Here is a 25,506-nt window from a genome sequence, read left to right as displayed (position 1 = left end):
CGCAGGGTGGTCGCTGCGGACGCTGCCCTTCGCGGTAGGAATGGGTACGCGGGCACGAACCGGCAGCGTTAATGCCTATGGGAATATTATTTTTAATCAATGTTCAAGAGATGGGGAAAATACCCTGCGATCCTGTGGGATTTGGGTCGGCAGGAAGCAGTGACTGACAGGGGCTTATGAACGGGGAATGAAACAGCCTCAACCAGCCGGGTCTGGGGCGAGGCAAAGCTCAACAGGAGCCTGCAGTGTGAGTGCAGCCCAGGAAGCATCCCTTGCACCCCTCCAGGCTGGGTGACTCCAGCACCTCCCTGGGCAGCTCATTCCACTCCCTGACCACTCTCTCCGTGAAAAACCTTTTTCCTGATATCCAACCTAAACCTCCCCAGCCTCAGCTTGAGGCCATTCCCCCTTCTTCTGCCTCCAATTACCCGGCAGCAGAGCCCAGCAGCAGCCTTTCCACAAGGTCCCTTCAGGTAGCTGTAGACAGCAGTGAAGTCTGCCCTCAGCCTCCTCTTCCTCACACTACCCATCCCCAGCTCCCTCAGTCGCTCCTCATCAGATTTATTCTCCAGAGCCTTCCCCACCTTTGTTGCCCTCCCCTGGACCCACTCTCCGCTCCACCCGCGTGGGTGTCAGGAGCCCCGAGGGTCGGATCCCACACCAGCGCTCAGCGTTGGGCTCAGCATATTCCAGCGCTGTCCCTTTGGATGTCTCTGCTCGTCCCCCTTGCAGCCTACCCCTCCTGCGGGGTCCCGCAGCAGCCCTCCTCGCCCCCCGGCTCTGCTCCGGCAGGACCCCCACCAGCCCCTCTGAGCAGCAAGCCTTGCACCCGGCGGCCGAGCCCCTCACAGGCTCCTCAGCGTCTCGGGCAGCAGAGCCTCAGACGTGGGTGAGGATTTCCAGAGCAGCTCCGAGGTCTCCAGGTCCCCTCTTGTGTCCTGGGGGTGCTCTTCTCTCGGGGCTCACAGCAGCATCCCGCACCCCACCGGCGCCACCAGTCCCAGCTCCATCGCCCGGGCGAGGCCAGCAGCAGGAAGGGTGGCAGCGGGGACAGGGCTGGGGGCAGCCGCAGGCGGCTCCTGCTCCTAGCGCAGCTCGTACCGAGATCGTTTGCGCAGGCGGTGGGACACGACACCGGTCACGATCAGTCCCAGCAGCGAGAGCGCTGTGCCCGTGGCAGCGGCAGGGACTGTGCTGGGCGAATCTGCGAAGACACCAGAGGAGCTCTACCCGCAGCCTGCCCACGCCAGCCGGCACCCGAGGGGGCAGCAGGGCATCGAAGGTGGCACCGCCAACAGCTTGCTGCAACCCAAGCCTAAGCGATGGGGGTAGAAGGCTGCAGACCACCACTCACCGTCCAAGACCATCAGCCGCAGGCTGACCGCCGGGGAGCGGTGGCCGAGCAGGACGCACCGGTAGTAGCCTTGGTGCTGGGGCTCGGCGTGGTCCAGCCGCAGCGCGGAGCTGCCGCCCGCCACCTCCTGCCGGTACTGCGAGAGGGCCACGGGGGTCTGCAGCCAGCGGATGGTGACGTTCCTGGCACAGCGAGCCTGGCACTCGATGCGTAGGGCCCTGCCCCGCGTTCCGTTGGGAGGCAGCGACCAGATCTGCAGGCTGCAAGCAGGCACCGTCCCCTCGGCTGTCCCTGCCGCCTCCTCCGCGGGCGCAGTGCCCCGGCCGGTGCTCCCCGCAGCTGTCCCCGGTGCCTCAGCTGGGCCAGGTGCCGTGCTGGAGCCAGGGCTTGTGCTGGTGGCCGAATGTGCCATGGAGGTGCCAGTGATGAGGTCTTGGGGAGCAGGATGCTCTGTGGAGTGGGGTTTGGTGGCAGCTGCCGGCTCCAGGATGGTCTCAGTGAGGGGGCCCTGCGTGGTGGCATCATGTGTGGAGATGGTTGGCTCAGAGGGCAGCTCTGTGGTGGTTGCAGGCTGTGCTGTGCTGGGGCTGTCTGTCGCAGCTGCCACTGTCCAGAGGGTGTCAGGGGAGCTGGCCATGGCCCCTGGCTGCTCCACCACATCTGTGAACACAGTGGGTCATGCCAGCCTCACCCTAGCTGGGATGGGGCCTCTCACATCACCCCCAGGAGGTGACAGCTTCCTCCACCCACACCTCCCAACGGCCCCATCCCCTCCACCCCAAGAACCTGCTGCCCTGGGCAGGGCAAAGCAGCAAGCAGGAGCAAACCAACACCCTCAGCGTGGCAGTGAGGATGGGGACAGGAGGTTTGCAGAGTGGCACAGAAATGGGAGCTGCTCCCACCCCAGCAAAGCTATTCTGAGCAGCACAGGGCAATGGGGCTTGGCACCACTGGACAGGGCAGTGCATGACCCCCCCCCCAGCTCCCACACCAGCACTCACCTCCAGTGCTCACAGTCACAGATGCCACCCGGGTGAAGATCTCCTGCCCAATGCTCAGCTTCACCTCACACCTGAACTCTGCCCCTTCTTCCACCTCCTCCCCCTCCACCGACAGTGTGGACACGACGTTGAACAGCATCTCATCAGCCTCCATGATATCGAAATCGTCTTCCTTCAGCACCTGCTCCCCCAGGTACCAGGTGAGCTCCAGCTCCCTTGGTGGGTAGACCCCCTGGGCCAAGCAGTGCAGGCTGCCAGGCTGCCCTGGCTCCAGGGCACGGGGCTCTGTCACCAGCTGCAGCGTGTCCGGGAACGCTGAGAGAGGAATCGCAGCATCAAACAGGGAGCTTTGTCCCCGGGAGGGAGGGAGGGGACTGCAGGACTCAGCTGGGTGCTCAGCAAGGGGCAGGCTAGGGGAAGCTTACCATAGACCCTCAGCTTGACGGTGCGCTGGTATAGCTGCCCCTGGCAGGTCCCCTGGCAGGTCTTGGTGCCCTCTGTGGCTACCCCGGCACTGCTGATGTGCAGGATGCTGTGAGTGGGGAAGGAGGTGATGCTGCCCAGGTTGGCGTCCAGCCCCCTCCACTGCACCGTGCCCCCGGAGCAGGCCAGAGAGCAGTTCAGCTGCACCGAGCCCCCGTACTGCACCACCGGCTCCTGCGGCAGCACTGCCAGCCTCTCGCTGGGTCGCCCTGGGCAGAGGAAGGAGGAAACCGCAGGGCTCAGGGAAGGAGCCACCAGAACCCAGCCGTTCCCAAGGGAGTTGGGATGCTGCCCCCCGCTGTTTGCTGAGACCCCTTCCTCCCACTTCTCCTCCTTCCCCATCGTCACTGCTGCTCCGGCAGCGGGACAGCAGCCCCAGGCCGGGTGCATGATGCCACTTGCACAGTGCCACCCCTTGCAGCTCCAAGCAGCGGGACAAGGAGCCTCGCTCCTGGCATGCAGTGGCTCAGGGCTGAGGAGACCCTGGAGCCCCATGCGGCAAAGCAGAGAGAGCAGCCAGGCAGGGCCAGCAGCTCAGCGAGCAAAGGGATGGGGACAGCTCCTGGTCCCCTTGGCACTCACCGCTGCAGCCCCACAGCGAGCTGAGGAGGAGGAGGAGGAGGAGAGGAGTCGACTTCATCACCAGCAGAACCAGCAGCAGAGTAGGGCAGCAGTAAGGGCTGCTTTTCCTTCCTTCCCTCCTTCCAGGGAGCCAATGCTGCCGGCTGGGGTTGTCTCTGCCTGTCCTCTGCCCTGTCCTCAGCCCTTCTTAAGCGCCACAGGAACCGCCCCCACCCCCCCGCGCCAGCCCCAGGCCCTCCACGCTTCCAGCCCGAGGGGTATTTCCAGAGGGAGGTTTCTGGTTTTCCTCCAAGGTCACCTCTTGCACAACACCACCCCTGCAGCCAAGGGCTGTGCTGGCAGCCCCCAACCCAGGAGAGCCTTTGGCACGCTGCAGGGGCTCCCACTGCCCCCACCGGGCAGCCCAGCACAGCCACCCCACACCCCATGATGCAGGCAGGATCCTGTCCCTTCCCTGGGTCCCACCATTCCCAGACAGAGCCTCTGGCAAACCGACACCAACAGCTGAAATGAGCCTTCACAGGGCGGGCTGGGGGGGCTGGCTGGGGATTCCTGTCTATGGGAAGGGTCATCCCAGTCCCCTGCCCCAAAATCAAGGCCTGGGCTCCTGTTCAGCATCGCTGGAGAGTGTGGCTGGCACATGGGATGAAGGCGAGGAAGACAAAGCTGCAGGCTCTGCCTGGAGCACATCCCACCAGGACCCCTGTGGAACGTGGCCTTAGGAGCAGGCAGCCCCCATCACAGGCCTGGCAGCAGCACAAGGGCACCCAGAACGAATCTAGCCCTGAAATGTGGGGTCTGGGGCAGAGGAGGAGGTGTCCAGCCCCAGGGTGCTGCTCAGCAGGCTCAGCATCGATGACCAGAGCAGGGTGTGCTGGAGGGTGCAGGTCAGTGCCCCTGGGGAGGGAGAGTTTATGGCACAGATGGGGAAGGTCTCACCTCTGGAAGATGTTGATTACCTCCCATTACCTAGCCCCAAGCCCATGGCACAGGCTCAGCACCCATCCTGCCTCATGGCATTTCTGACATTGCTTCCCTGCTCCTATCCAGCTCCCTGGGTCCAATTCTCCCCCATCCCATCCCATCCCATCCCACTGCACCCCACCAGGCTGTGCCTGAGGCCAGGGGAGGTGTGGAAGGGCTGATGAAGGGGCACCTCTTGTCACAGAAGGTGGAAAAGTCGTCGCAGGACCTGATCATTTCCCATCCCAGAACCCTCCAGAGAGGCAGCTCCGGGCACTGGGCGTGTGTGTGGTGCATCCTTTCAAGGAGCTAATTAACTTTCGGGTAATTAATCCTCAGATGGTCCAGGAGACCTCTGAGCTGGGGAAGTGCTCTGTAAACAGCTGCCATCAAATATGCACATTCAGCCAAAGCTGAGTGATTAATGGCTTTGGGCTTTTTGTTCCTTCCATCCTGTGTTAACAGAGCTGCTTCCTGCAGTTTCCAGTGGCTGCTGGAGCCCCTGGTCCAGCCTCGGTGTGGGACAAGCTCCCAGCACTGGCCAGGCTCTTCCCAGCAGTGGCCCCAGGATGCCAGAGGATGGACACACAGTGCCAGGGTTTGGCCTCCCCATCCAGCTCCATGGTGCTGGAGCAGTGGGTAAGGCTTTGCCAGGATGGGTCAGAATCCTTGCCTCAGCTGAGCACCCACAGCAGTGCTGAGAGACGTCATCAAGGGAAGGATTTTGCTTCCTAATGTCACCAGGGGTTAAAGAAGGGAAATAGCATCCTCAGGATGCAGGGCAGGAGGGGGCAAAACACAGGGCAGAAGAACAGAGCAGAGACAGCTCAGGAGGCTGCAGACACAGGGCAGGAGGAGCAACTTTTCCACCTGCCAGGAAACCTTTCAGAGCAGAGGGAAGGGAAGGAGGGTGTCAAGAACCAGAATCCCCAACAGTCTGCCTGGAAGCTGACAGCACTTCCTCCTGGGGGGCAGGAGCAGGGCACTCTGCTGAGCAACCCTGGGGCCAGAGAGGTTGCTCAGGAAACCAAACAGCTCAGAAGAGAGAAACAAACTGCAGAGGGACAAGCACTGACCCTCAGCACAGGACACCCCCGGGCACACGAAACCCCCAGGCACAGGACACCCTCAGAGACATGGTACCCCCAGCATAGGACACCCTCAGCAGAGGACACCCCTGGGCACAGGACACACTCATCACACGGTACCCCCAGCACAGAACACCACTGGGCACAGGACACCCCCAGAGACACGGTACCCCTAGGCACAGGACACCCTCAGCACAAGGCACAGGACACCCCCGGGCACAGGACACCACTGGGCACAGGACACCCCCAGAGACAGGGTACCCCCAGCACAGGACACCCTCAGCACAAGGCACAGGACACCCCCGGGCACAGGACACCCCCAGAGACATGGTACCCCCAGCATAGGACACTCTCAGCAGAGGACACCCCTGGGCACATGACACATTCAGCACAGGACACCACTGGGCACAGGACACCCCCAGAGACAGGGTACCCCCAGCACAGGACACCCTCAGCAGAGGACACCCCTGGGCACAGGACACATTCAGCACAGGACACCACTGGGCACAGGACACCTCCACCCCACTGGCAGTGCGAGAGGCTCTGGGCTTGGGGTGCAGCCCCTGGGCTGTCATCACCCACAGTGGCTCATGCCCAGTCCCAGCAATGACAGGGCTGGAGGCACTGCTGAGGACAACTGGAACACGATTGGAGTTTCCTGGACAGTTCCACACGTGGGAATCTCCCACGTCTGACGTGTGGCCTCTTCTGACAACCCACAGGGGTCAAACCTGTGCTGGGCAGAAGCTGGGGGTTAGGTGTGGGAGGAAAGGAGGGGAGAAGGACAAGGACAGAGAACTTCAACACAACAGGAAAGCAGCAGTTTAATAAATAATCCATCGGAGGGCAGAGATTTGCCAGTTCTGAACACAACCTGAACTGAAAGAAACACATTTCAGCAGCAGCTTCAAAACCCAAAAGATACAAAGAGAGAGAGAGAGAGAAATGCAGGCGACAGTAAAACAGAGAGCTTGGAGCTTTGGCTGCTCTGCAGTGAGAATCCAAGGTGGCAGCAGCCAGCCACAGGAGGTTCCAGCTCAACACAAGGGGGAACCTCTTGCCTGGAAGGGTCCCAGAGCCCTGGCACAGGCTGCCCAGAGAGGTTGTGGAGTCTCCTTCTCTGGAAGCCTTTCAAGGCCTGCCTGGATGTGTTCCTGTGTGATCTGTGCTAGACTGTGTGGTGCTGCTCTGGCAGGGGAGGAGGGGGGGGGGGTTGGATTCGATGATCTCTTTGGGTCCCCTTCCAGCCCCTAACATCCTCTGATCCTGTGATCCGAGTGCAGAGGGAGGAGAAAAAGAAGTGAAGCAAAAAGTGAATGGTTTGGCAGAAGTGAAAGCAACGATTTCAGCTTAAACTGCCACCAAAAGAGGCAATTCAGCCAACTTTTGCTTTGCCTCCTGTGTTCCAGGCACTGCTGTTACCAAGCTGAACGATTCGGGGTGGTGGAGGGAGGGAGGGAGGAAGAAGAGGAGGGTCTGGGGAGAAGCGCTGGGAAGAAGGTGGCAGCAGGCAGGGCTCAGGCACTGCCCAGCGGCTCCGAGGCGCAGCTGAAGAAGTGGTTTAAGAAAAGGCTCCGTTAAAAAAACGATTCCAGAGAGAAGTAACAAAAGTTGGCAAAAAAAAAACCCAACCCCAAAACCCTAAACAACAACTGGCTGAGTGCTGCCTCTGCCCCTCCCGAGCTCCACCTGGGACGCCGCAGAACTCCCAAGCCCTTCAGAATGAGACATTCTTCATTCGGGTCTTGGCGATTCCACCGCTTGGCTTTGCCATGTCCCCCCCCGGTCCCTTACGAGGCAGAAGGGTTGGTAGGTCACATCCCTGCGTCGATGGGGAGGGCTTTAACCTGGGGCTGGATCAAAGGAGAGGGACTCCGGGGCGGTGGTAGGAGATCCCTGCCTGTCCCCCCACCAGCGTCAGGACAAAGGGGCAGCAGTGTGAGGAGACCCTGACCCCACCCTGACCCCACCACCTTTATGCTGTCAGCGCCAGCAGCCGCTCCGCAGCGCAGCCCTCGGCCCCTGCCCCATGGCATCACCCAGCCCCAAAGCCACCAAACACTCCTGGTGCACCACTCTCAAGTTAGGGATGTTGGCACCACTGGGGGGGTAATGCGGACGTGGTGCTGTGACAGCTCCCAGGGAGAGGGAAGCTCACCCGAGGGTGCTGCTGTCTGAAGGGCTGGGAGAAGCTGAGGCAGCAGCAGGAGAGAGCGAGAAGGGATCAGGATTAGAAATGGACTCAAGAAACTATTCAGTAAAGGAAAGGGCTTTTAAAAATATATCTCTCTATACTTTTATACCATAGAAACTCTGCTCACCTCTTCTGACCTGCCACTCAACTCTACCCGTGCAGCTCCAAGTGCCTCAGTGCCAACGAGGGAACGACTCTGCGCTTCCTCTCGCTTCATTAACGGGTGAGGGACAAACCTATTCGGGTGAATCGTATCAGTGACTGCATCACAGATGGACCTGGGGAAGCTCTGGTCTGAAGACAGAGGAGGAAAGGGGGAAAAAAAGGCATTTTGTGAGCAGTAGAGAGCTGGGATTGCTGCCTGCAAGTTGAAGTGATTGGATTTCCTGTAGGAAAGGAGCTGGCTGTGCAGGCAAGCAGGACAGACCAGCCCAGTTTGGGAATGTGGAGCATCACCTTGGTGAGCCTGGGAGAGAGGAGATGTGGCAGGACACTGAGGGACTGCAGCAAGCCCTCGGTGTCCAAGAAAGCTGCTCTCAACAACCAGCTCCTCACAGGATGAATGCAAACCAAACTGGGAAGTTTTTCACTTCAGTGTCTACCTCCAGCAACAAACTGGTTCAGGAAAACTGCCACAGCTGTGAGCTGATCAGCCCAGCCCTGCCAGGCAGCAGTTCCAGCTGCCAACATCCGACAGGTGGCTAAAACACCTCCAGGGAACTGCAGCTCTGAACCTGTCTAAAGCCAACATCCACCAGCCCTGCCACTACCAAGCACAGACAGCACCAGGCCCTGGGTACACTGGGAGCTCAGGTCCCTCTCTGCTGAGCAGCTGCAGTGCCAGAGCTGGGCAGGGTGGGCAATGCTCTGCCCTGCCCATGCCAGCTGTGGGGCAGGGACTGAGCTCCCCAGGTTGGTGTTTCCCACTAAACTCAGCAGTCAGTGCTGCACAGGCACCACACCAGCCCTGCTGCCCCAGGGTGCTGAGGGGCAGTGCCCCCTCCCTCCCAGCCCTGCTCCCCTACCCCACACCCACAGAGAAGGGATCCCAGCTGCTGCATTCACCCCACTCCCACACAGGATTAGGAGATGCCCCTGCCCATGGCAGGGGCCTGGAGCTAAATATCCTTTAAGGTCCCTTTCAACCAAAGCATTCTGTGATGGATGACTCTTTTTGGCCATTGCATCCTCAATTCCTTTTCACTCCTTTCTTCAGCATCCTCAAGTCCTTTAATTCCTTCCTTCAGCATTCCCCATTTTGGTCCTTACTCCCCCAGTGACTGCTCAAGGCCACGATTCCTGATCTGACCCAAATGGCAACAACAGCTTCCTGCCCTCCACCAGATCTATAAACAGCCAAAGCATTCCCTCTGTGTTTGTCTTGGCTTCTTTCACATCTCTCAGGTCCAGGTACCTGCTGCTCTCCCTAAACAGAGCTGAACCCTTGCAGCAGAGGTTGCAATTCTGTTTTTTAACCAAATGAAAGCCTTCACAGCAGGCTCTGTGCCACCAGATGGAATCCAAATCCCAAATTGATTGCAATCATCAACATCAGGAACTCTTGGACTGAGAAAAAACAGTCATTATCTGGTTTTAATATCAGATGGCAAGAGCCTAGGGGGGGGAAAGGAAATGCCTTTTGGAAGGGCTGAAGATAAACAGCTGCTTCTTTGGCCTCTCTCTCAGAAAGCCACACTCCAAGCAGAGTTTAGTTGTTCCTCAACAACCTTTGTGGATCCAGAAATAAAACCTCCAAAGACTCCTGAATAAAACCATCTTTCTACCTACCACACCTCTGGAGGCAGCAACAGAGAAACATTAGTTCAGTGCACCAACTGAAAAAGCAAACCCAAACAGGACTGCAGGTGGTGGTGACCATCTCAGGACTCTTAAGTTGCAGTTTCCCTCCTTTCATCTGTCCCTTCTGCCTTGGCTCAGCTGCAACTTCACTTCACCAGAACATTAAGTGAGATTTTGGGGGTATTTTTTGGTCTAAGTTTACTTGGGCCAGCATGAGCCAAACCCTCAGCCCTTCAGGCAGTGAGGATCTGCTCACAGCTGGCCACACCATCTGCTCCTCCACACAGTTTGTTCCTTGGTGTGTCCTCACAGCTCAGGATGCTGCTGAGCCTCTGCCCAGGCCAAGCCCACTGAGCTGTGCTGGGGTCAGCAGCAAGCCCCAGTTACAGAAGGGGTTGGGCACACAGCAGCCTTGGTTTCTTCTGCTGCCAGCTCGGGCAGGTCACAGCAGAGCACAGACAGTGCCAGCCCCTCAGGTCTCCCTGGTGGGTCAAACGTTTGGCAGGTCACACCAGGAAGTTCACTATCATGGACCAGGGCAGGTTTGCTCTCACCAACAAGCCTCAACCAACGCCATCACTTCCCAAGCAGCAGCCCAGCATCTCCCCCTCCCACCAGCAGCAGGCAACACAGGCCCCTTTCTGCACCAGCTGGGTGTGTTTGGCTGGAGGGAAGCCCTGTCCCTCCTCACTGGCTGCTGGTGGCACAGTTTGTCACCTCGGGTCTCTCCCCTCACCCTCTCATCCCAAACTCCCACTTGCTGAGTCCATCCTTGCTCTGGAGCTGAGACACGAGCCAGGCTTTCTCTGCCAGCCTCACACACTGCTGTCCTCCAGCAGGGGCTCCTTGCCCTCTGAGCCTGCAGCCTGGGGGCCGTGGGTGTGGGTCTGGGCTCCGTTGCTGTGCTTCTTGTGGCCTCCTGCCCTCAGCGTCAGGTTGTGCTCGGGAATGAACAAGGCCACCAGCAGGGACAGCAGGACAGAGCAGGCCCCAAAGAGGAAGGGAGGCCCTGGGATAATGCTGCTCTGTAGGGTGAAAGAGAGGAACAGTTAAGACTCAAGTGCAGGCCAGAAGCAGCCCAGCACAGGATGACAGAGCTGAACTCTTACCTCGTCTGTGGGGTTGGCCATGTTGGGTTTGGAGGCCTTCCCCAAAGTTTCCACCTCAGCCATCTCGTTCAGCTCCACGTGGAAGAGATAAAAGACAAAGCCATAGAGTGCTGGCCCCAGGCCATTGCACAGACCTCGAATTCCAGTGATCATCCCCTGCACCACACCTGGGGACAGAGGCAGGGAGGAAGAATGGCCTCAGCTTCCTGCAGAGCTTGGTTTCATTCCAGGATGCTCAAAGGGTTTGAAAGAGAGGCTCAGGCACTCAGAGCTGCACTGAAGCACTGAGCCTGCTGCTCTGGACACATCGAGCAGCAGAGTCCAACTGGACTGGAATTTGATGTAGCCAAGCCTGAGGACTTGGGGGTGAAACTATGAAGCAGGTAAAGAATGAAGCAGGGTGGTGAGACTTTGGAACAGGTTGCTCAGGGAGGTGGTGGAAGCCTCATGCCTGGAGGTGCTCAAGAACGAGGCTGTGTGCAGCCTGCTCTAGGGTGAGGTGTCCCTGGGCATGGCAGGGGGGGTTGGCACTGGCTGCTCCTTGTGGTCCCTTCCAACCCTGACTGATTCTATGACTTCCCTCTACCTCAGACAGGAGACACCCAGCACCTAGGTTCAGAATTTAGGAATTCTCTCCCAAATCATCAGCTGTGGTGAGAGGCAAGAGAGTGCCAACACCACTGGGAATAAAGCAACCCTCCAGAGCTGGAACTGAAGTTCCTGCCTGCCCTTTCATCACCAACACCAAGGACCTGAACCTGCAGCAGCTCCAGCACCTGCTGGACAAATCCCTGAGGACTCACCCTGTTGGTCAGGATCTGCATTCCTGGACACCATGGCACTGATGGCTGGGAAGGTAATGCTGGACATGGCAGCCACAGCTCCTGCTGCCCACATCATCCTGGAGGAGAAAGAAGGCAGCAGTTTGGAGGCAGAGCAGCACTGGGGCACAGGAGAAACCTGAGGATGTCAGCAGACAAACGTGGGCCAAGCCTTACCAAGGCTGCGATCCGAAGCCGTACCAGGCAAGCTGCAGGATCTGGAAGCCCAAGCCCAGCAGGATGGTGTTCTTATTCCCTATGGAACGCATGAGAATTCCCAGCACTACTGTCTGGAAGAGCAAAAGAGAAGCTTTCAGAGGGGGTTGGTCTCTTCTGCCAGGCAGCCGCAGCAAAACAAGGGGACACAGCCTCAAGTTGTGCCAGGGCTGGTTCAGGCTGGATGTGAGGAGGAAGTTGTTGGCAGAGAGAGTGATTGGCATTGGAATGGGCTGCCCAGGGAGGTGGTGGAGTGGCTGTGGCTGGAGGTGTTGAAGCCAAGCCTGGCTGGGGCACTTAGTGCCATGGTTTGGGGATTGGCCAGGGCTGGGTGCTAGGCTGGGCTGGATGAGCTTGGAGCTCTCTTCCAGCCTGGCTGATTCTCTGATTGTATGAAAGAGGACAGCACTGGAAGGTGAGGATCTGAACTCAAAGGACCTTGTGCTGCTCCTGAACTGGCCACAGCAGAGCTCAGCTGGAAAGCAGCAGATCCACACCAACAGCAAGCAGAGCAGCCTGTGGAGGTGCACAGAGCAGCACAAGGCCACTCCACAGCTCACCACAGCTGTGCTCTGAAGGTAAGGAACTGGGACTGCAGGTAGCTGCCCTGAACCCCAAAGGTATCTGTGTGTGGCCAGAGGGATCCTGACAATTACAAACAGACATTTCCATGGAATCACAGAATCAGGCAGGGTTGGAAAGGACCACAAGGAGCAGCCAGTTCCAACCCCTGCCATGCCCAGGGACACCTCACACTAGAGCAGGCTGCCCACAGCCTCAGCCAGCCTGGCCTTAAACACCTCCAGGGATGAGGCTTCCACCACCTCCTTGGGCAACTCTTTCCTGCCTCTCCCCACCCTCATGCTGAACAACTTCTTCCTAAGCTCCAGTCTGACTCTCCCCATCTCCATCTTTGTTCCATTCCCCCCAAGTCCTATCACTACCTGACAGCCTAAAAAGTCCCTCCCCAGCTTTCTTGTAGGCCCCCTTAAGATACTGCAAAGCCACAAGAAGGTCACCTGGGAGCTTTTTCCTCTCCAGAATGAGATTTTGGATGTCCTTAGACCCAGATCTCTAAAAACAAGGCAGAAATTGCTCCTCACCTGTGCCAGGATAGAGAGGATTCCAACCACACCAATAAAGGCTGCCACAGTCTCTGAGGAAAAACCAATGACCTGGGGAAAGACCAAAAGAGAGACTTCTCAGGCAAAAGATTTGTCCCCTGCCTCCAGAGCCACCCCAGCAGTGCCACCCATGGTTACTGACATCACTTCTCAGATACCTAAACGTTCATCATCTTTCCACCACTTCCCTGCTGCCACAGAAAGAAACTGGAACCTTCCTCTGGCTGAAGAACAGACTTTAAATCACTGACCCAAAACCCCTGGCTGGGGTGGGCAAGCAGCCCAGCAGCAAAAGGCCAAGCAAGGGTCCTGGCAGTGCTGAGAGAGCAGCAGTCAGGCCCCCAGGGCTTTTAGGAAAGCTGGAACAAGATCCTGCTTCTTCCAGCTTCTGCTGCAGGGCATTAGAACATCCCATTAGGGGTCTGGAATATCTCTGATGGGAAAAGCCTGAGGGAATTGGGACTCTGAGTCTGGGAAAAAGAAGGCTGAGGGAGGATCTCATCAATGCTGATCAATAGTTCAAAGGTGGATGGCTCCTGGCTTTGCTCAGTGGTGCCCAGGGGCAGGGCAAGGGGCAATGGGCACAAACCTGACCATAAATTCCATCTGAATGTGAGGAGGAACTTCTTTAGTCTAAGGGTGAGGGAGTCCTGGAACAGGCTCCAGAGAGGTTGTGGAGTCTCCTTCTCTGGAGTCTTTCAAGGCCTGTCTGGATGTGTTCCTGTGTGACCTGAGCTAGATGGTGTGGTCCTGCTCTGGCAGGAGGGTTGGACTGGATGAGCTCTTTGGGTCCCTTCCAACCCCTGGCACACTCTGATCCTGTGTGATCTCTGGAGACATTCAAACCCCACCTGGATGTGCTCCTCTGTGCCCTTCTCTAGGTGACCCTGCCTTGGCAGGTGGGTTGGGCTCTAGCTCCAGAGGTTACCTCCAACCCCTACCATTTGTAATTTACTAAGCTGTCAGCCAAAATTTGCCTCCTCAGGACATACAACTAAGAGAATCTTTGTAGGCTGAGCCTTCCTGTCTTCAGAGCAGGAAGGATCAGGAGGCTCCTGAGACTGACCTGTCTCAGGTAGAGGAAAAAACTGGAGTACTGGCCAGCTTCAGGAAGGTAGGAGAGAAAGACTGTGATGCAGATGAGCAGCACTGTGGAGTCCTGACCCACTTTCCTCAAGGACTGCAGGGATAAAGGTGAGGAATGACAAAAATGAGAAGAGGAAATAAAAGGAGTTAGTACCATTAAATATTCTCCAGGTACAGAGACAGCAAATCCAAGTGCTCAGGTCACCATCTCCTGTGTAAGGAGTCAAAATGCTTCCAGCAACCCAAAGCAGCATTTCAAAGGAAGGTGCAAATGCTGCTGCAACAACCCAGACCCCGTGCATGACTTACACCCCAGGGGGAGCAATCTTTACCTCTCAGTTCCTCAGATTTCACAGAATCATCAAATTGTTTGGGTTGAAAAAGATCTCTAAGATTATCCAGCCCAAGCAGCAACCCAACCCCACCATGGCCACTAAGCCATGTCCCCAAATGCCATGGCCACATAGTTCTTGCCAGGCAGGAGGACTCCATCACCTCTCTGGGCAGCTTGCTCAGAAATGCTTTTTTCCCCCACCTCAGACAGACAAAATAATCTCCCTAAGACTCAAAGGTGAGATGAAGCTGTGCAAAATCCTTAGCAAAGGTTCCAACAAAGCCAGAAACACAAAGAGGCTTCTGACACAATGCTCCTGCTAAGCCATGGAATTCAAATGCAAACAACTGGACCATTTCCACCACGAGATCCTCTGATTCAGGACATCTGGAGATGCTTTGAGCTGGTTTGGGGCTGTATGAAAACAGTCAGAAGGTGTTGGACAGCTCTAGATAGGTGGATCAGTTGGAGAAGGTCCCCAGAAGGTCACAATGAGGATCAGAAGGCTGAAGCACCTCTGCTGTGAGCACTGGAGAAGAGAAGGCTGCAGAGAGACTTTGGAGCTGCATTTCAGTATCTGAAGGGGACCCACAGACAGTGCAGGTTCAGTGGGGTTAGTCCAAGCCTCACATTCTTCACCCCTTGGGGAATGATCTTCCCTTTTGAGAGGAGAGCCCAGAGGGGTTGTGGAGTCTCCTGCCCTGAAGACATTCAAAACTCAGTTGGATGTATTCATGTGTGCCCTGCCCTGGCAGGGGAGAGTTGGGCTGGATGATCTTGGAGGTCTCCTCCAACCTGGTTGATTCTCTGATCTTTCAAGGTCCCTTCTAAGCCCTAACACTTTGTGAAGTCAGAAGAACTAAAGCAAACAGAAACATTTGGCAGGGGGTGGCAAAGCAGCAGCAAGAGGACTTACAGCGAAGGGGTCTGCTTGCTCCCAGGAGATTGGGGCTCCCCAAGAGACTGGGCGCATCTCCTCTGGCAGAGACTCAGGCACAGCCAGCAGGATGAAGCCAATGTCCAGCAAAGCCACTCCTGAAGCCAGCACAACCACCAAGGTGTCACCATAGGCCTCAGAAAGGTAGGCCCCAATGGCTGGGCTGGTGACCAGGCTCGCAGCGAACGTGGCTGAGACCTGGAAGCACAAAACATCAACACAGCCCCTGCTAGAGCCTGTTTGCTCCTCAAGAGCAACCCAAGTGCTCTTCTTTTGTCACCTCTGATGGAGATAACCCAGGTGAGCAGGGACTCCTGTGGACAGAAAGGTTAATGTGTTCTTCTGGTAGGCTCTAGGCCAAGGTCTAGCCAAAGGCAGTTAAAGCTTCTCATACAATGGTTTCAGTAACCCCCCAGAAAGCGCCTGCTGACAGCACAGCAGCATCTTTCACCTGCCCCTTTCCTGGTGCACAGAGGCTCATAGACCAGGTTGCTTCAAAGGTTGCTTCAGGGACTGTGGAGCATCACAGCTGGTACTGAGGTGGCAGAGAAATCAGCCCTCTCCGTCGGTGCTAAACGCCAGGCAGGACAGGGAGGCTACACCAGCAGCGAAGCACACATCACCTCTTCACTGATGCCATCCCCTCAGGCTTGGCAATGCATCTCCCACCCCAATTTCATTCCTCTCCCACCTGCAAAGGGCCTTGCAAGAGACAAGGCAGCTCCTCAGCTCCTTACCAAGCCATAGGCTGTGCTGCGTTCATGCTCCTGGGTGATATCAGCAACGTAAGCAAAGATGACAGAAAAGGTGACAGCAAAGACTCCAGACATGGAAATGACAGCAAAGTACCACCTGAGAGAGCAATGCAGAAGGGTTAGGAAGCATCCAAATGGCAGCTCACAGCTGCTGAGCTGGAACCTCTCTCCCTTATCCTTCCTTCAGTTCATCCAAGTTCAGTGCAGCAGAGTGCTTGGGAACACCGAGCTGCAGTCCTGCGGCACATGGAATTGTATCCTTCATCTTCCCCACCCAGGAAGGAAAACACCAACATGGCCTGAGAGGGCTAACACTCCTACCAGGAGAGGAAAGAGACTCTTCCCAACACTGAAGCCTCCAGAACAACCAGGCAAGTCAATCTGTCTCTGGACTGAGCATCCTTCCCTCCTCGAACTCCACACCCACACTGTTCACCCTCCCACTCCTTCCTCTCCTCATGAGCCCCTTGGCTACAAGAAGTGTAAACTCACCAAGGACTGATCTTCATAAGGGGAATTGGTGCACAGGTGAAGAAGACAGTGAGGAGGAGGAAGGATTTCCTGCCCCAGACATCAGAGAGAGCACCAATCAGAGGGGCACTTAGAAAAGAAAGCAGACCCTAGGAAAGAAGGCGGCAGAGAGAAATCCCCGAGTTAGATTCTGCTTGTTCCCAGCAAGGGCTCTTGACAACATCATCCACAGACAAAAGCAGGACACAATCCCTTCCTCCTGTCTACAAACAGGCAACGTTGCCAAAACAGAGCAGTTTGTTAAACAGCCTTTTAGAGAGAGGAAAAAAACCCAACCCCCTGGGCTTGGGGGGACTGCTGAGCCCTCCAGTTACCTCCCACTCCCTCAACTGCTCAGCCTGCAGCCCTGGGTCCTCCCCATGCAGCCAAAGCTGCCCTGCCAGGACCTCAGCTGAGGCTGGCAGGGCTCCATCACACCAACATCTGCTGCAGTTTGAAGGGAAGCATTCTCTTTGGGGTGGAAACAAGGCAGCCCTGAGGAGATGCCAAGGCACAGACAAAACCGTTCCAAGCCTTTCCTTCAGCCCCCAGCCTGGAGGGGAGGAAGCCCTGCAGCATACACAGCACAGCCCCACTCACACAGGGCAAACACCTCCAAGGGCCACTTCCCAGGGAATGAAGGATTTGTTTTGCCACATTCCCAAGACAGAACACAAGGCTGCTGCTTGTACACTGCAGCTGCATCCAGTTCTGCTCTGAAAACACTGCTCTGGTCCCAACTCGCTGCCCACAGCACACTCCCACCTCTGTCTGGCCACAGCCCACTGACACCAGCTCCCTTTCTGCCCTTCTATGACAAGTTCAGATGCCATTGACCTTCATTTTGCAGCCAGAGAGCTGAGCTCATGCCCATTAAGAGTATTTGCAGCTGCAAACCACAGCTGTCATAGCCCCGAGCTGCTCGTTGTCAGCACTGCTCAGTAACATCGGCTACAGATCTGTGCTACAGATCACATTGGGTGCTTCTGTGCCCCACAACCTCCCTGGGCAAGCTCTGCCAGTCTCTCACCACCCTCTGTGATCACATCCTGTGCCCCACAACCTCCCTGGGCAAGCTCTGCCAGTCTCTCACCACCCTCTGTGATCACATCTTGTGCCCCACAACCTCCCTGGGCAACCTCTGCCAGTGTTTCACCACCCTCTATGATCACATCTTGTGCTTCTGTGCCCCATAGCCTCCCTGGGCAACCTCTGCCAGTGTTTCACCACCCTCTATGATCACATCTTGTGCTTCTGTGCCCCACAGCCTCCCTGGGCAACCTCTGCCAGTCTCTCACCACCCTCTGTGATCACATCTTGTGCTTCTGTGCCCCACAGCCTCCCTGGGCAACCTCTGCCAGTGTTTCACCACCCTCACTGTAAAGATCTTCCTCTGCCAGTTTAAAGATGTAAGGATGTGGTGCTGAGGGAAGTGGTTTAGTGGCAGTGACTTAGCAGCAGCTGTGAGATGTTGAGCTCTGGGTGAGAGGTTGGATTGGATGAGCTCAAAGGTCTCTTCCAACCTCGACAGCTGATGGTTGGAGGGAAGATTCCTTACCTTGACTCCATGAATCAGGCCATTCATCAAGAAAGTGTGCTGAGGGAAAGTCTGGTGCAACACCTGAGGAACAGAAACAAAACCAAACCCAGGGCTAGAAAGCTCTGCAGGGTTCCCATTTGCTGTCTGTGGGAACCCCAAACAGGTTACTGGGGACCCTCCTAACACAACTGTGACTTGATGTAGTGAGTGATTGTCTCTGTGCTTTGACACCCACAGTGGTAGGTCAACAAAACCCTCTTTTATGCCTAAGGAAGTCAGTGGAGGGTGAAAGGTTCAGTGTTTGGCTGAAGACTCAAAGCTTTGCTCAACTTTCTTTCACCAAGCTCCCCAAAGCATTCAGTTTTTACCACCTAGGAGAACAAAAATGCAATAAATGACAGCAGACAAGCAGCAAAATGTAGCAATTTCAGGTCAAACTTTCCACTGCTGCTTTCTTAACCCTCTCCAAAAGCCTTCCACTATCTACCTCCTGCTTTGTTCCAGCTCAAGCCACAACAATCACCACAACGATTGCCCAACTCGACCCAACACTACTCCAGCCCCCAGCTTTTTCCAGCTAGGAACTGCTACATCTTTGCTTCTGTTTCCCACACTCCACAGGCCCAGGTTAAGATTTTGCCAGCCCAAGGAGAAGTTTTACTCCAGGAGTCAATTTCAGCCCCGGGGGAGGTTCACTCACCGTCAGCATCGGCGTCGTCAGCAGCCCCCAGGCGAAGAACTCCAGGAAGATCACCACCACGGCGTGGTACACGCTGGGCTCTCCGATCCCCTGGCGCTGCAAAGCAGAGCTCCGTGAGTGCCAGCCACACCTCTCCTGCCCTGCCAAGCTGGGAGGCATGCGGCTGGATGCTGCCACACCAGCCCCGGCCTCTGCCGTGCCCCCCAGGAGGCGTGGGGCTGGCTGGTGCTGGGCAGCTCAGGCTGCAGCAGACCTCCGGCCAGGCTGTGCCAGCCTCTGCCTCTCCTACAGCACTGACTGCTCTCCAGCTTCTGCCCAGGGACTAACAGCTCTGGTGCCCTCCTGCTGCTTAGCAGCTCTGGTGCTCACCCTGCTTTGCTATCTTTGGTGTCTACCCTGCTCTGCCACCTCCGGTGCCCACCCTGCTCTGCCACCTCTGGTGCCCACCCTGCTTTGCCAGCTTTGGTGCCCACCCTGCTTTGCTATCTTTGGTGTCTACCCTGCTTTACCACCTCTGGTGCCCACCCTGCTTTACCACCCTGCTCTGCCACCTCCGGTGCCCACCCTGCTTTACCACCTCTGGTGCCCACCCTGCTTTACCACCCTGCTCTGCCACCTCCGGTGCCCACCCTGCTTTCTCCAAGCATGAGCAATTTCATCATCCTTTCAATCCTCAAATACACTGAGCTGAAAGCCTCCAGCCTCTGGGTATTTTAACACCAGTAGACTCTGGGAGTCTGGGAGGGAGGCTGGAGACAGGCAGGAGTCAGCCTCTGCTCCCCAGGATGATGTGACAGAAAGAGAGGAAATGGCACAGCCCTGTGAGGAGAGGCTGAGGGAGCTGGGGGGGTGCAGCCTGCAGCAGAGGAGGCTCAGGGCAGAGCTCATTGCTGCCTGCAGCTGCCTGCAGGGAGGCTGTAGCCAGGTAGGGTTCGGCTCTGCTGCCAGGCAGCCAGGGACAGAAGAAGGGGACACAGCCTCAAGCTGTGCCAGGGCAGGTTGAGGCTGGATGTGAGGAGGAAGTTGTTGGCAGAGAGAGTGATTGGCATTGGAATGGGCTGCCCAGGGAGGTGGTGGAGTCGCAGTCAAAGCCAAGCCTGCCTGGGGCACTTAGTGCCATGGTCTGGTGATTGGCCAGGGCTGGGTGCTAGGTTGGACTGGATGACCTTGGAGCTCTCTTCCAACCTGCTTGAATCTATGATTCTACTCCCTAATATCAGGTGATAGAATGAGAGACAGCCTGAAATTGTGCCAGGGCAGGGTTAGGATGGAGATTAGGAACAGTTTCTTTCCTGCAAGAGTGGTCAGGGATTGGCACAGGCTGCCCAGGGGAGTGGTGGAGTGGAGGTGTTCAAGAAATGTATGGACATGGTTTAGTGGCCATAGTGGTCCTAGGTTAATGGTTGGACTTGATGATCTGGGCTTGATGATCTTTCCAAACCAGACAGTGGAACAATTCCATGATCAGCTCCATCTCCCCAGCAGAGTGGGAGAAGCACAACCCTTGGGTCAGCTGCCAACCCCCCCACTCCTCAAGCCTTTAGAATCATAGAATCAACCAGGTTGGAAGAGACCTCCAAGCTCATCCAGCCCTACCCAATCCACCAGACCTCACTTCTCTTTCCTGCCACACAGCTCTCTCAGGGTGCTTTCAGGACTGTGTTTGCTCTGTCCCTTCTCCAAGTGCCAAACCTCAGCTGCTCAGGTCCTCTCCTGCCACGCAGGACACACCTGCACAGCCAGGAGCCCACCAGGAAACTAAACCAGAGAGAAGGGGAGGGAACCACACACATTCCAGCTGCAGGGAACTGCACAGCCACTGCACTGTGCTGCTCCATGGGAACCTGGCTCTTATCTCAGCAAACCACAGGCTCTGAACTCCCCAAGAAGTGCAGCTGAGCCCTGATGCATTATTAACAAAACCACCTGAACCCCCAAGCAGTCTCAGCAACTCCCAACAGCTACAAGTTCAAAAAGCTTCCATAGGCTGCAGAGATCTCAGATCCAAAAAGGTTGCTGGATTTGCTATGGGAAGCTTTAGATCCACAGGCATTTCTTCTAAGCTGAGGGAAGGGACTTGGGGATTCATTTCCTCACAGCTGACTCACATTTCTACACTCAGCTCCTGAGCTCCAAACCATTTCATGGAGCAGACCAAGGATGTGTCTGGTCCCTACCTCCAGCTTTGCTGCTGGGAGATTCTCAGAGGCAGGAACTCAAGAAATTGAGGACAGGAAGTGTGACCAGCCACAGCCTCCCAGCTTCTGACAGCACTTTGGACCATTAATCACAGTCATGGAATCAGGCAGGGTTGGAAGGGAGCACAAGGAGCAGGCAGTGCCAACCCCTGCCATGCCCAGGGACACCCTACCCTAGAGCAGGCTGCACACAGCCTCAGCCAGCCTGGCCTCAAACACCTCCAGCCATGGGGCCTCAACCCCCTCCCTGGGCAACCCCTGCCAGGCTCTCACCACTCTCCTGCTCAACAACTTCCTCCTCACCTCCAGCCTCACTCTCTCCACCTCCAGCTTTGCTCCATTCCCCCCACTCCTGCCACTCCCTCACAGCCTCAAAAGTCCCTCCCCAGCTTTTTTGGAGCCCTTTTCAGATCCTGGCAGGCCACAAGAAGGTCCCCTGGGAGCCTCCTCTGCTCCAGCCTGCACAGCCCCAACTCTTTCAGTCTGTGCTCACAGCAGAGCTGCTGCAGCCTCTGAGTATCCTCCTGGCCCTGCTCTGGACACTCCCCAGCATCTCCACAGCCCTCTTGTCCCAGGGGCTCCAGAGCTGGATGCAGGACTCCAGGTGGGGTCTCAGCAGAGCACAGCACAGCAGAGCAGAGCAGAGCACAGCAGAGCAGAGCAGAGCAGAGCAGAGCAGAGCAGAGCAGAGGGGCAGAATCCCCTCCCTGGCCCTGCTGGCCACACTGCTGCTGCTGCAGCCCAGGCTCTGCTTGGCTCTCTGGGCTGCAAGTGCACACTGCTGGCTCCTGCTGAGCTTCTCCTCCCCCAGTACCCCCAAGTCCCTCTCCCCAGGGCTGCTCTCCAGCCACTCACTGCCCCAGTTTTCTCCTGGTGTTCAGGTATAACTTCCTGGGTTTAGTTGGTATCCACTGCCCCTCATCCTATGACAGAGCACCACTGAAAGGAGCCTGGCCCCTGCTTCCTGACACCCTGCAGGCATTTGTTAACATGAAGGAAGATCTCCTCTCTGCCTTCTCAAATGCAAGAGATTTCCCAAGGATGTGCTTGGCAAAGATCAGAGTGATTGGAATGGGCTGCCCAGGGAGGTGGTGGAGCTGCCATCCCTGGAGGTGTTGAAGCCAAGCCTGAGTGGGGCACTTAGTGCCATGGTCTGGTTGGTTGGCCAGGGCTGGGTGCTAGGTTGGGCTGCATGAGCTTGGAGCTCTCTTCCAACCTGTTTGATTCTCTGATTCTTCTCCAGACTAACCAGCCCCAGGTCTCAGTCTTTCCTCATCACACAAGATCTTCCAGTCCCCTCAGCACCTTCCCAGCCTCCATTGGACACTGTCCAGTAGATTCTTGTCCCTCTTGAACTGGAGAGCCCAGAACTGGCCACAGTGCTCCTGGTGTGGTCTGACCAGGGCAGAGCAGAGAGTGAGGTGACCCTCCCTTGACCTGCTGGCCATGCTCTGCTTCATGCTTCTTCCACCTCACCCATTTCATTGTCTTGGAGCCCTCAAGCAATCCAGGAGAGCTGATGTCCTCTGGCAAGCCTGGGCACCTCACCCACCCCTCCTCTGGCAGAGATGCTACAGGAAACAAGTGAAGGCATGCAAAAATGTCCTGAGGACCTTCAATGTAGCTGCTGACCAAAAAGACTCTGTGGTTACAACAAGCTCTGAGGAGCTCACAGGACAGGCTCATGACCACAGCTATCAACTCTTAAGAGTACACCCAGGGCAGAAGAGCCTGCAACCATCTCAAAGCCCACTCAGAGCTGCCACAGAGGAATGAGGCTGTCAGCTCCACAGCCCCATCCTTCCCCCACACCCAGAGGTCAACATCTGACACAGATGTGAAGATCTTCCTCAAACCAAGTATCAGTGCTGGGGTCTCCTGAGCAGTGATACTGGCACCAGTGGAAGAAGGGAGCAGGTGGAGCAGCCTGGCTGGAGGACAAGGGGCCCCAAACAACAGCAGGGCCATGCTGAACTGGTCTGACACCCCCAAACAACAGCAGGGCCATGCTGAGTTGGTCTGACACCCCCAAACAGCAGCAGGGCCACGCTGAACTGGTCTGACACCCCCAAACAACAGCAGGGCCATGCTGAACTGGTCTGACACCCCCAAACAACAGCAGGGCCATGCTGGACTGGTCTGACACCCCCAAACAACAGCAGGGCCATGCTGGACTGGTCTGACACCCCCAAACAACAGCAGGGCCATGCTGGACTGGTCTGACACCCCCAAACAACAGCAGGGCCATGCTGAACTGCTCTGACACCCCCAAACAACAGCAGGGCCATGCTGAGTTGGTCTGACACCCCCAAACAACAGCAGGGCCATGCTGAACTGGTCTGACACCCCCAAACAACAGCAGGGCCATGCTGAGTTGGCCTGACACCCCCAAACAACAGCAGGGCCATGCTGCTCATGTGCAGACTGGTTTGGGCTGGATGGACCTCAAAGCTCACCCAGTCCCACCCCTCTCCGCGGGCAGGGACCAGGCTGCTCCACCTCCCGTCCAACCGGGGCTCTCCCCCGCCGTGCTGCGCTGGGCAGCGGGGTGCGGCCGAGCTCCCACCGGACACCCGTGCCCGTCCCGCCGCCAGCGCACGCCCCGCGCCCCGCACTCGTCACGGCCCCGCCGGCCCCGGGTCCCAGCCTCGGAGGCTCCAATCCAAGGTCCCTGCGCTGCTCCCGAGACCCAGCCCGGGGCTCCTACCCGTCCGGAGGGCCTCAGCCCGGCAGCCTGCAGGCTCCCCGGGCCCCACGCTCCCGCCCGCTTCCCGCTAGCCCCCGGCCCCGCGCTCACGCCGGCCCCGTCCCGGATGACGATCTTCTTGGCCAGCAGGACGCTGCGGTTGAGCCGCTTCTTCTTCTTCTTCTCGCCGGTCATTGCGCCGCCGGGCCGCTGCCGCTCGCCGGACTCCGCGGCTGCCCCATCCTCCCTGCGGCGGGCCGCGCCGCGCCGAGCCCGGGCCCGGACCCGCACCGGGCGGGAGAGCGCCGGGCCCGGGGCTGCCGGGCGCGGAGGCGGCGCCGCGGGGCGAGGGCGGCGGCCCGGTAGCGGCGGCGGCGGCGGCGGCAGCAGAGGGCGGGCCGCCCGCAGGGCCCACCCCCTGGCCCGCCTCCGTCACTCCGACGACGGCGCTGACGGACACGTCCAGCGCCCACTCCTCGCCGGCCAATGCCGCTTTGTCGCATCCCATTGGCTGCTCTGCTTCTTCCGCCTTTGCCAATGCGGTGGCTGATTGGCTGGTAGGGGAAGGAGTGGGCGGTACCGAGCCGGGCTGAAGGCTGGCGCCGTGGCGTCACGACAGCTGCCGGGGGCGGCGCAAGGCACCATGGGAGGTGGTGGTGGGCTGCGCCCGGCCGCGGAGTGCGCTCCGGGGGGGAGGCTGCGGAGTGCGCTCCGGGAGGGAGGCTGCGGAGTGGGTCCGGGAGGGAGGCTGCGGAGTGGGTCCGGGAGGGAGGCTGCGGAGTGGGTCCGGGAGGGAGGCTGCGGAGTGGGTCCGGGAGGGAGGCTGCGGAGTGGGTCCGGGAGGGAGGCTGCGGAGTGCGGCGCTGCCCTGTGGGCTTCACCGCGTCGGAGTCCTGCTCCTCCTCCGCCTCCTGTGGTGCGTCAGTCGGCAACAGCATTTCCCTGCCCCGGGAACGCGCCTGGGCTTGGTCAGCCTGGAGGAAAGGAGGCTGCGGGGAGAGCTCATTGCTCTCTACAGCTCCCCGAGAGGAGGCTGCAGTGAGGTGGGGGTTGGGCTCTACTCGCTGGGTGTGGAGCTGCTGGAGGGGAGCAGAGCCCTGCAGAGGGACCTGGCCAGGCTGGATGGGTGGGCAGAGGCCAAGGGGATGAGACTGAACAAGGCCAAGGGCAGGGTTCTGCACTTTGACCACAACAACCCCAAGCAGCTCCAGGCTGGGGCCAGAGTGGCTGAGAGCAGCCAGGCAGAGAGGGCCCTGGGGGTGCTGGCAGAGAGGAGCTGCAGAGGAGGCAGCAGTGTGCCCAGCCTCCGGTGGAGCTGCTGCCGTCGGGGCGGGGGAGCAGCATTCCCCCCGGCACCGCGGGCGAGCAGCTCGGTGCTCGGCTGCCTGCGCGCTTGTTCCCCTAATTAATCCTTCACGGATTGGCGAGCACTTGATGCCAATCCCCCTAATGCTGTGCCAGAGGTGTAACGAGATTAATTAGGCACAGTTCAGGGCAGCGATGCAAATTGGGTGCCGCCGGGAAGTGGCAGGGTTGGGGCCAGCCCTGCTCACCCTCCCTCTCTCCAGTTGCGTTCCTCCCCCGCAGCAGCGTTGCCTCATCTGTGTGTCGGTGACCACCGAGCACATGCGGTGGTGACCAAGAGGAGGACCTGGAGGGATCTCGCAGTGGCCCAGGATGCTGTCCTGCAGGGCAGTGGGGTGATCAGGTGCTGCAGGGCTACCCTTGCCCACAGAGCACCCAAGGCTGTGATTCAGGGAGGCTTTCCTTTAAGCAAGGATGGAAAGCAGCCAGGGGAAAGCCCTCCTGAAGTTTCTCCCCAGAGCCTGAGACCAGCTGCAAACGAGATGAAAACAATCCCCTGGCCACTGGGGACTGGGAAAGGAGAGGAGATCAGTTCCACCTCCCCAGGGCTTCAGCAAAACATGCTGCTGCCGTGGGCTTGGAGCCAGTAGGGGCTGCTGCTCTGTGGCCAGATTTGCTCCCATCCTCACACCACACAGTGCCCGTGATCCCCAAAGAGCT

At 57.9% G+C, this 25,506-nt stretch overlaps 2 protein-coding genes across 4 annotated transcripts; both read right to left on the bottom strand.

Annotated features, from left to right (window-relative positions):
• Positions 1 to 72: 72 nt before the first annotated feature.
• On the bottom strand, positions 73 to 3,570 carry MADCAM1 (mucosal vascular addressin cell adhesion molecule 1). The gene is made up of 5 exons (XM_064175040.1): positions 3,421 to 3,570; positions 2,781 to 3,047; positions 2,356 to 2,670; positions 1,355 to 2,014; positions 73 to 1,204 (listed from the first exon to the last, which is right to left on the bottom strand). Exons 1-5 carry the CDS (start codon positions 3,476 to 3,478, stop codon positions 1,086 to 1,088), a joined length of 1,419 nt encoding a protein of 472 aa, XP_064031110.1. The 5' UTR covers positions 3,479 to 3,570; the 3' UTR covers positions 73 to 1,085.
• A 2,700-nt stretch (positions 3,571 to 6,270) lies between these two features.
• LOC135192007 (hippocampus abundant transcript 1 protein-like) lies at positions 6,271 to 23,767 on the bottom strand. 3 transcript variants are annotated; one of them, XM_064174786.1, is made up of 12 exons: positions 23,593 to 23,767; positions 18,598 to 18,693; positions 17,916 to 17,978; positions 16,340 to 16,467; positions 15,830 to 15,944; positions 15,072 to 15,290; positions 13,802 to 13,915; positions 12,715 to 12,786; positions 11,573 to 11,685; positions 11,378 to 11,475; positions 10,575 to 10,741; positions 6,271 to 10,490 (listed from the first exon to the last, which is right to left on the bottom strand). In XM_064174786.1, exons 1-12 carry the CDS (start codon positions 23,674 to 23,676, stop codon positions 10,281 to 10,283), a joined length of 1,479 nt encoding a protein of 492 aa, XP_064030856.1. In that variant the 5' UTR covers positions 23,677 to 23,767; the 3' UTR covers positions 6,271 to 10,280. The 3 variants fall into 3 exon arrangements, with proteins under 3 accessions (XP_064030856.1, XP_064030855.1, XP_064030857.1); XM_064174785.1 differs by lacking the exon at positions 23,593 to 23,767 and adding an exon at positions 22,272 to 22,659; XM_064174787.1 differs by lacking the exons at positions 15,830 to 15,944; positions 16,340 to 16,467; positions 23,593 to 23,767 and adding an exon at positions 22,272 to 22,656.
• Between the last annotated feature and the right edge of the window lie 1,739 nt (positions 23,768 to 25,506).

This window comes from Pogoniulus pusillus, chromosome 41 (genome assembly GCF_015220805.1).
Source record: "Pogoniulus pusillus isolate bPogPus1 chromosome 41, bPogPus1.pri, whole genome shotgun sequence".
NCBI classification, from domain to species: Eukaryota; Metazoa; Chordata; class Aves; order Piciformes; family Lybiidae; genus Pogoniulus; species Pogoniulus pusillus.
The sequence above is the reverse complement of the archived record's forward strand: the minus strand, read 5'-3'. Positions and strand labels throughout refer to the sequence as shown.

Bases quoted from the DNA above. Each gene is read 5' to 3' on its own strand.
- LOC135192007 (XM_064174785.1), bottom strand. From the start codon at position 22,481: ATGAGCCTGTCCTGTGAGCTCCTCAGAGCTTGTTGTAACCACAGAGTC. The intron at 15,945-16,339 runs GTGAGTTTACAC...TTGCTCTCTCAG, and splicing joins CTTATGAAGATCAGTCCTTG to GTGGTACTTTGCTGTCATTT. The intron at 15,291-15,829 runs GTAAGGAGCTGA...TTGTGCTTCCAG, and splicing joins GCAGCACAGCCTATGGCTTG to GTCTCAGCCACGTTCGCTGC.
- MADCAM1 (XM_064175040.1), bottom strand. From the start codon at position 3,478: ATGAAGTCGACTCCTCTCCTCCTCCTCCTCCTCCTCAGCTCGCTGTGG. The intron at 2,015-2,355 runs GTGAGTGCTGGT...CTGTGTTCACAG, and splicing joins TGTGACTGTGAGCACTGGAG to ATGTGGTGGAGCAGCCAGGG. The intron at 1,205-1,354 runs GTGAGTGGTGGT...GTGTCTTCGCAG, and splicing joins GCGGCTGATGGTCTTGGACG to ATTCGCCCAGCACAGTCCCT.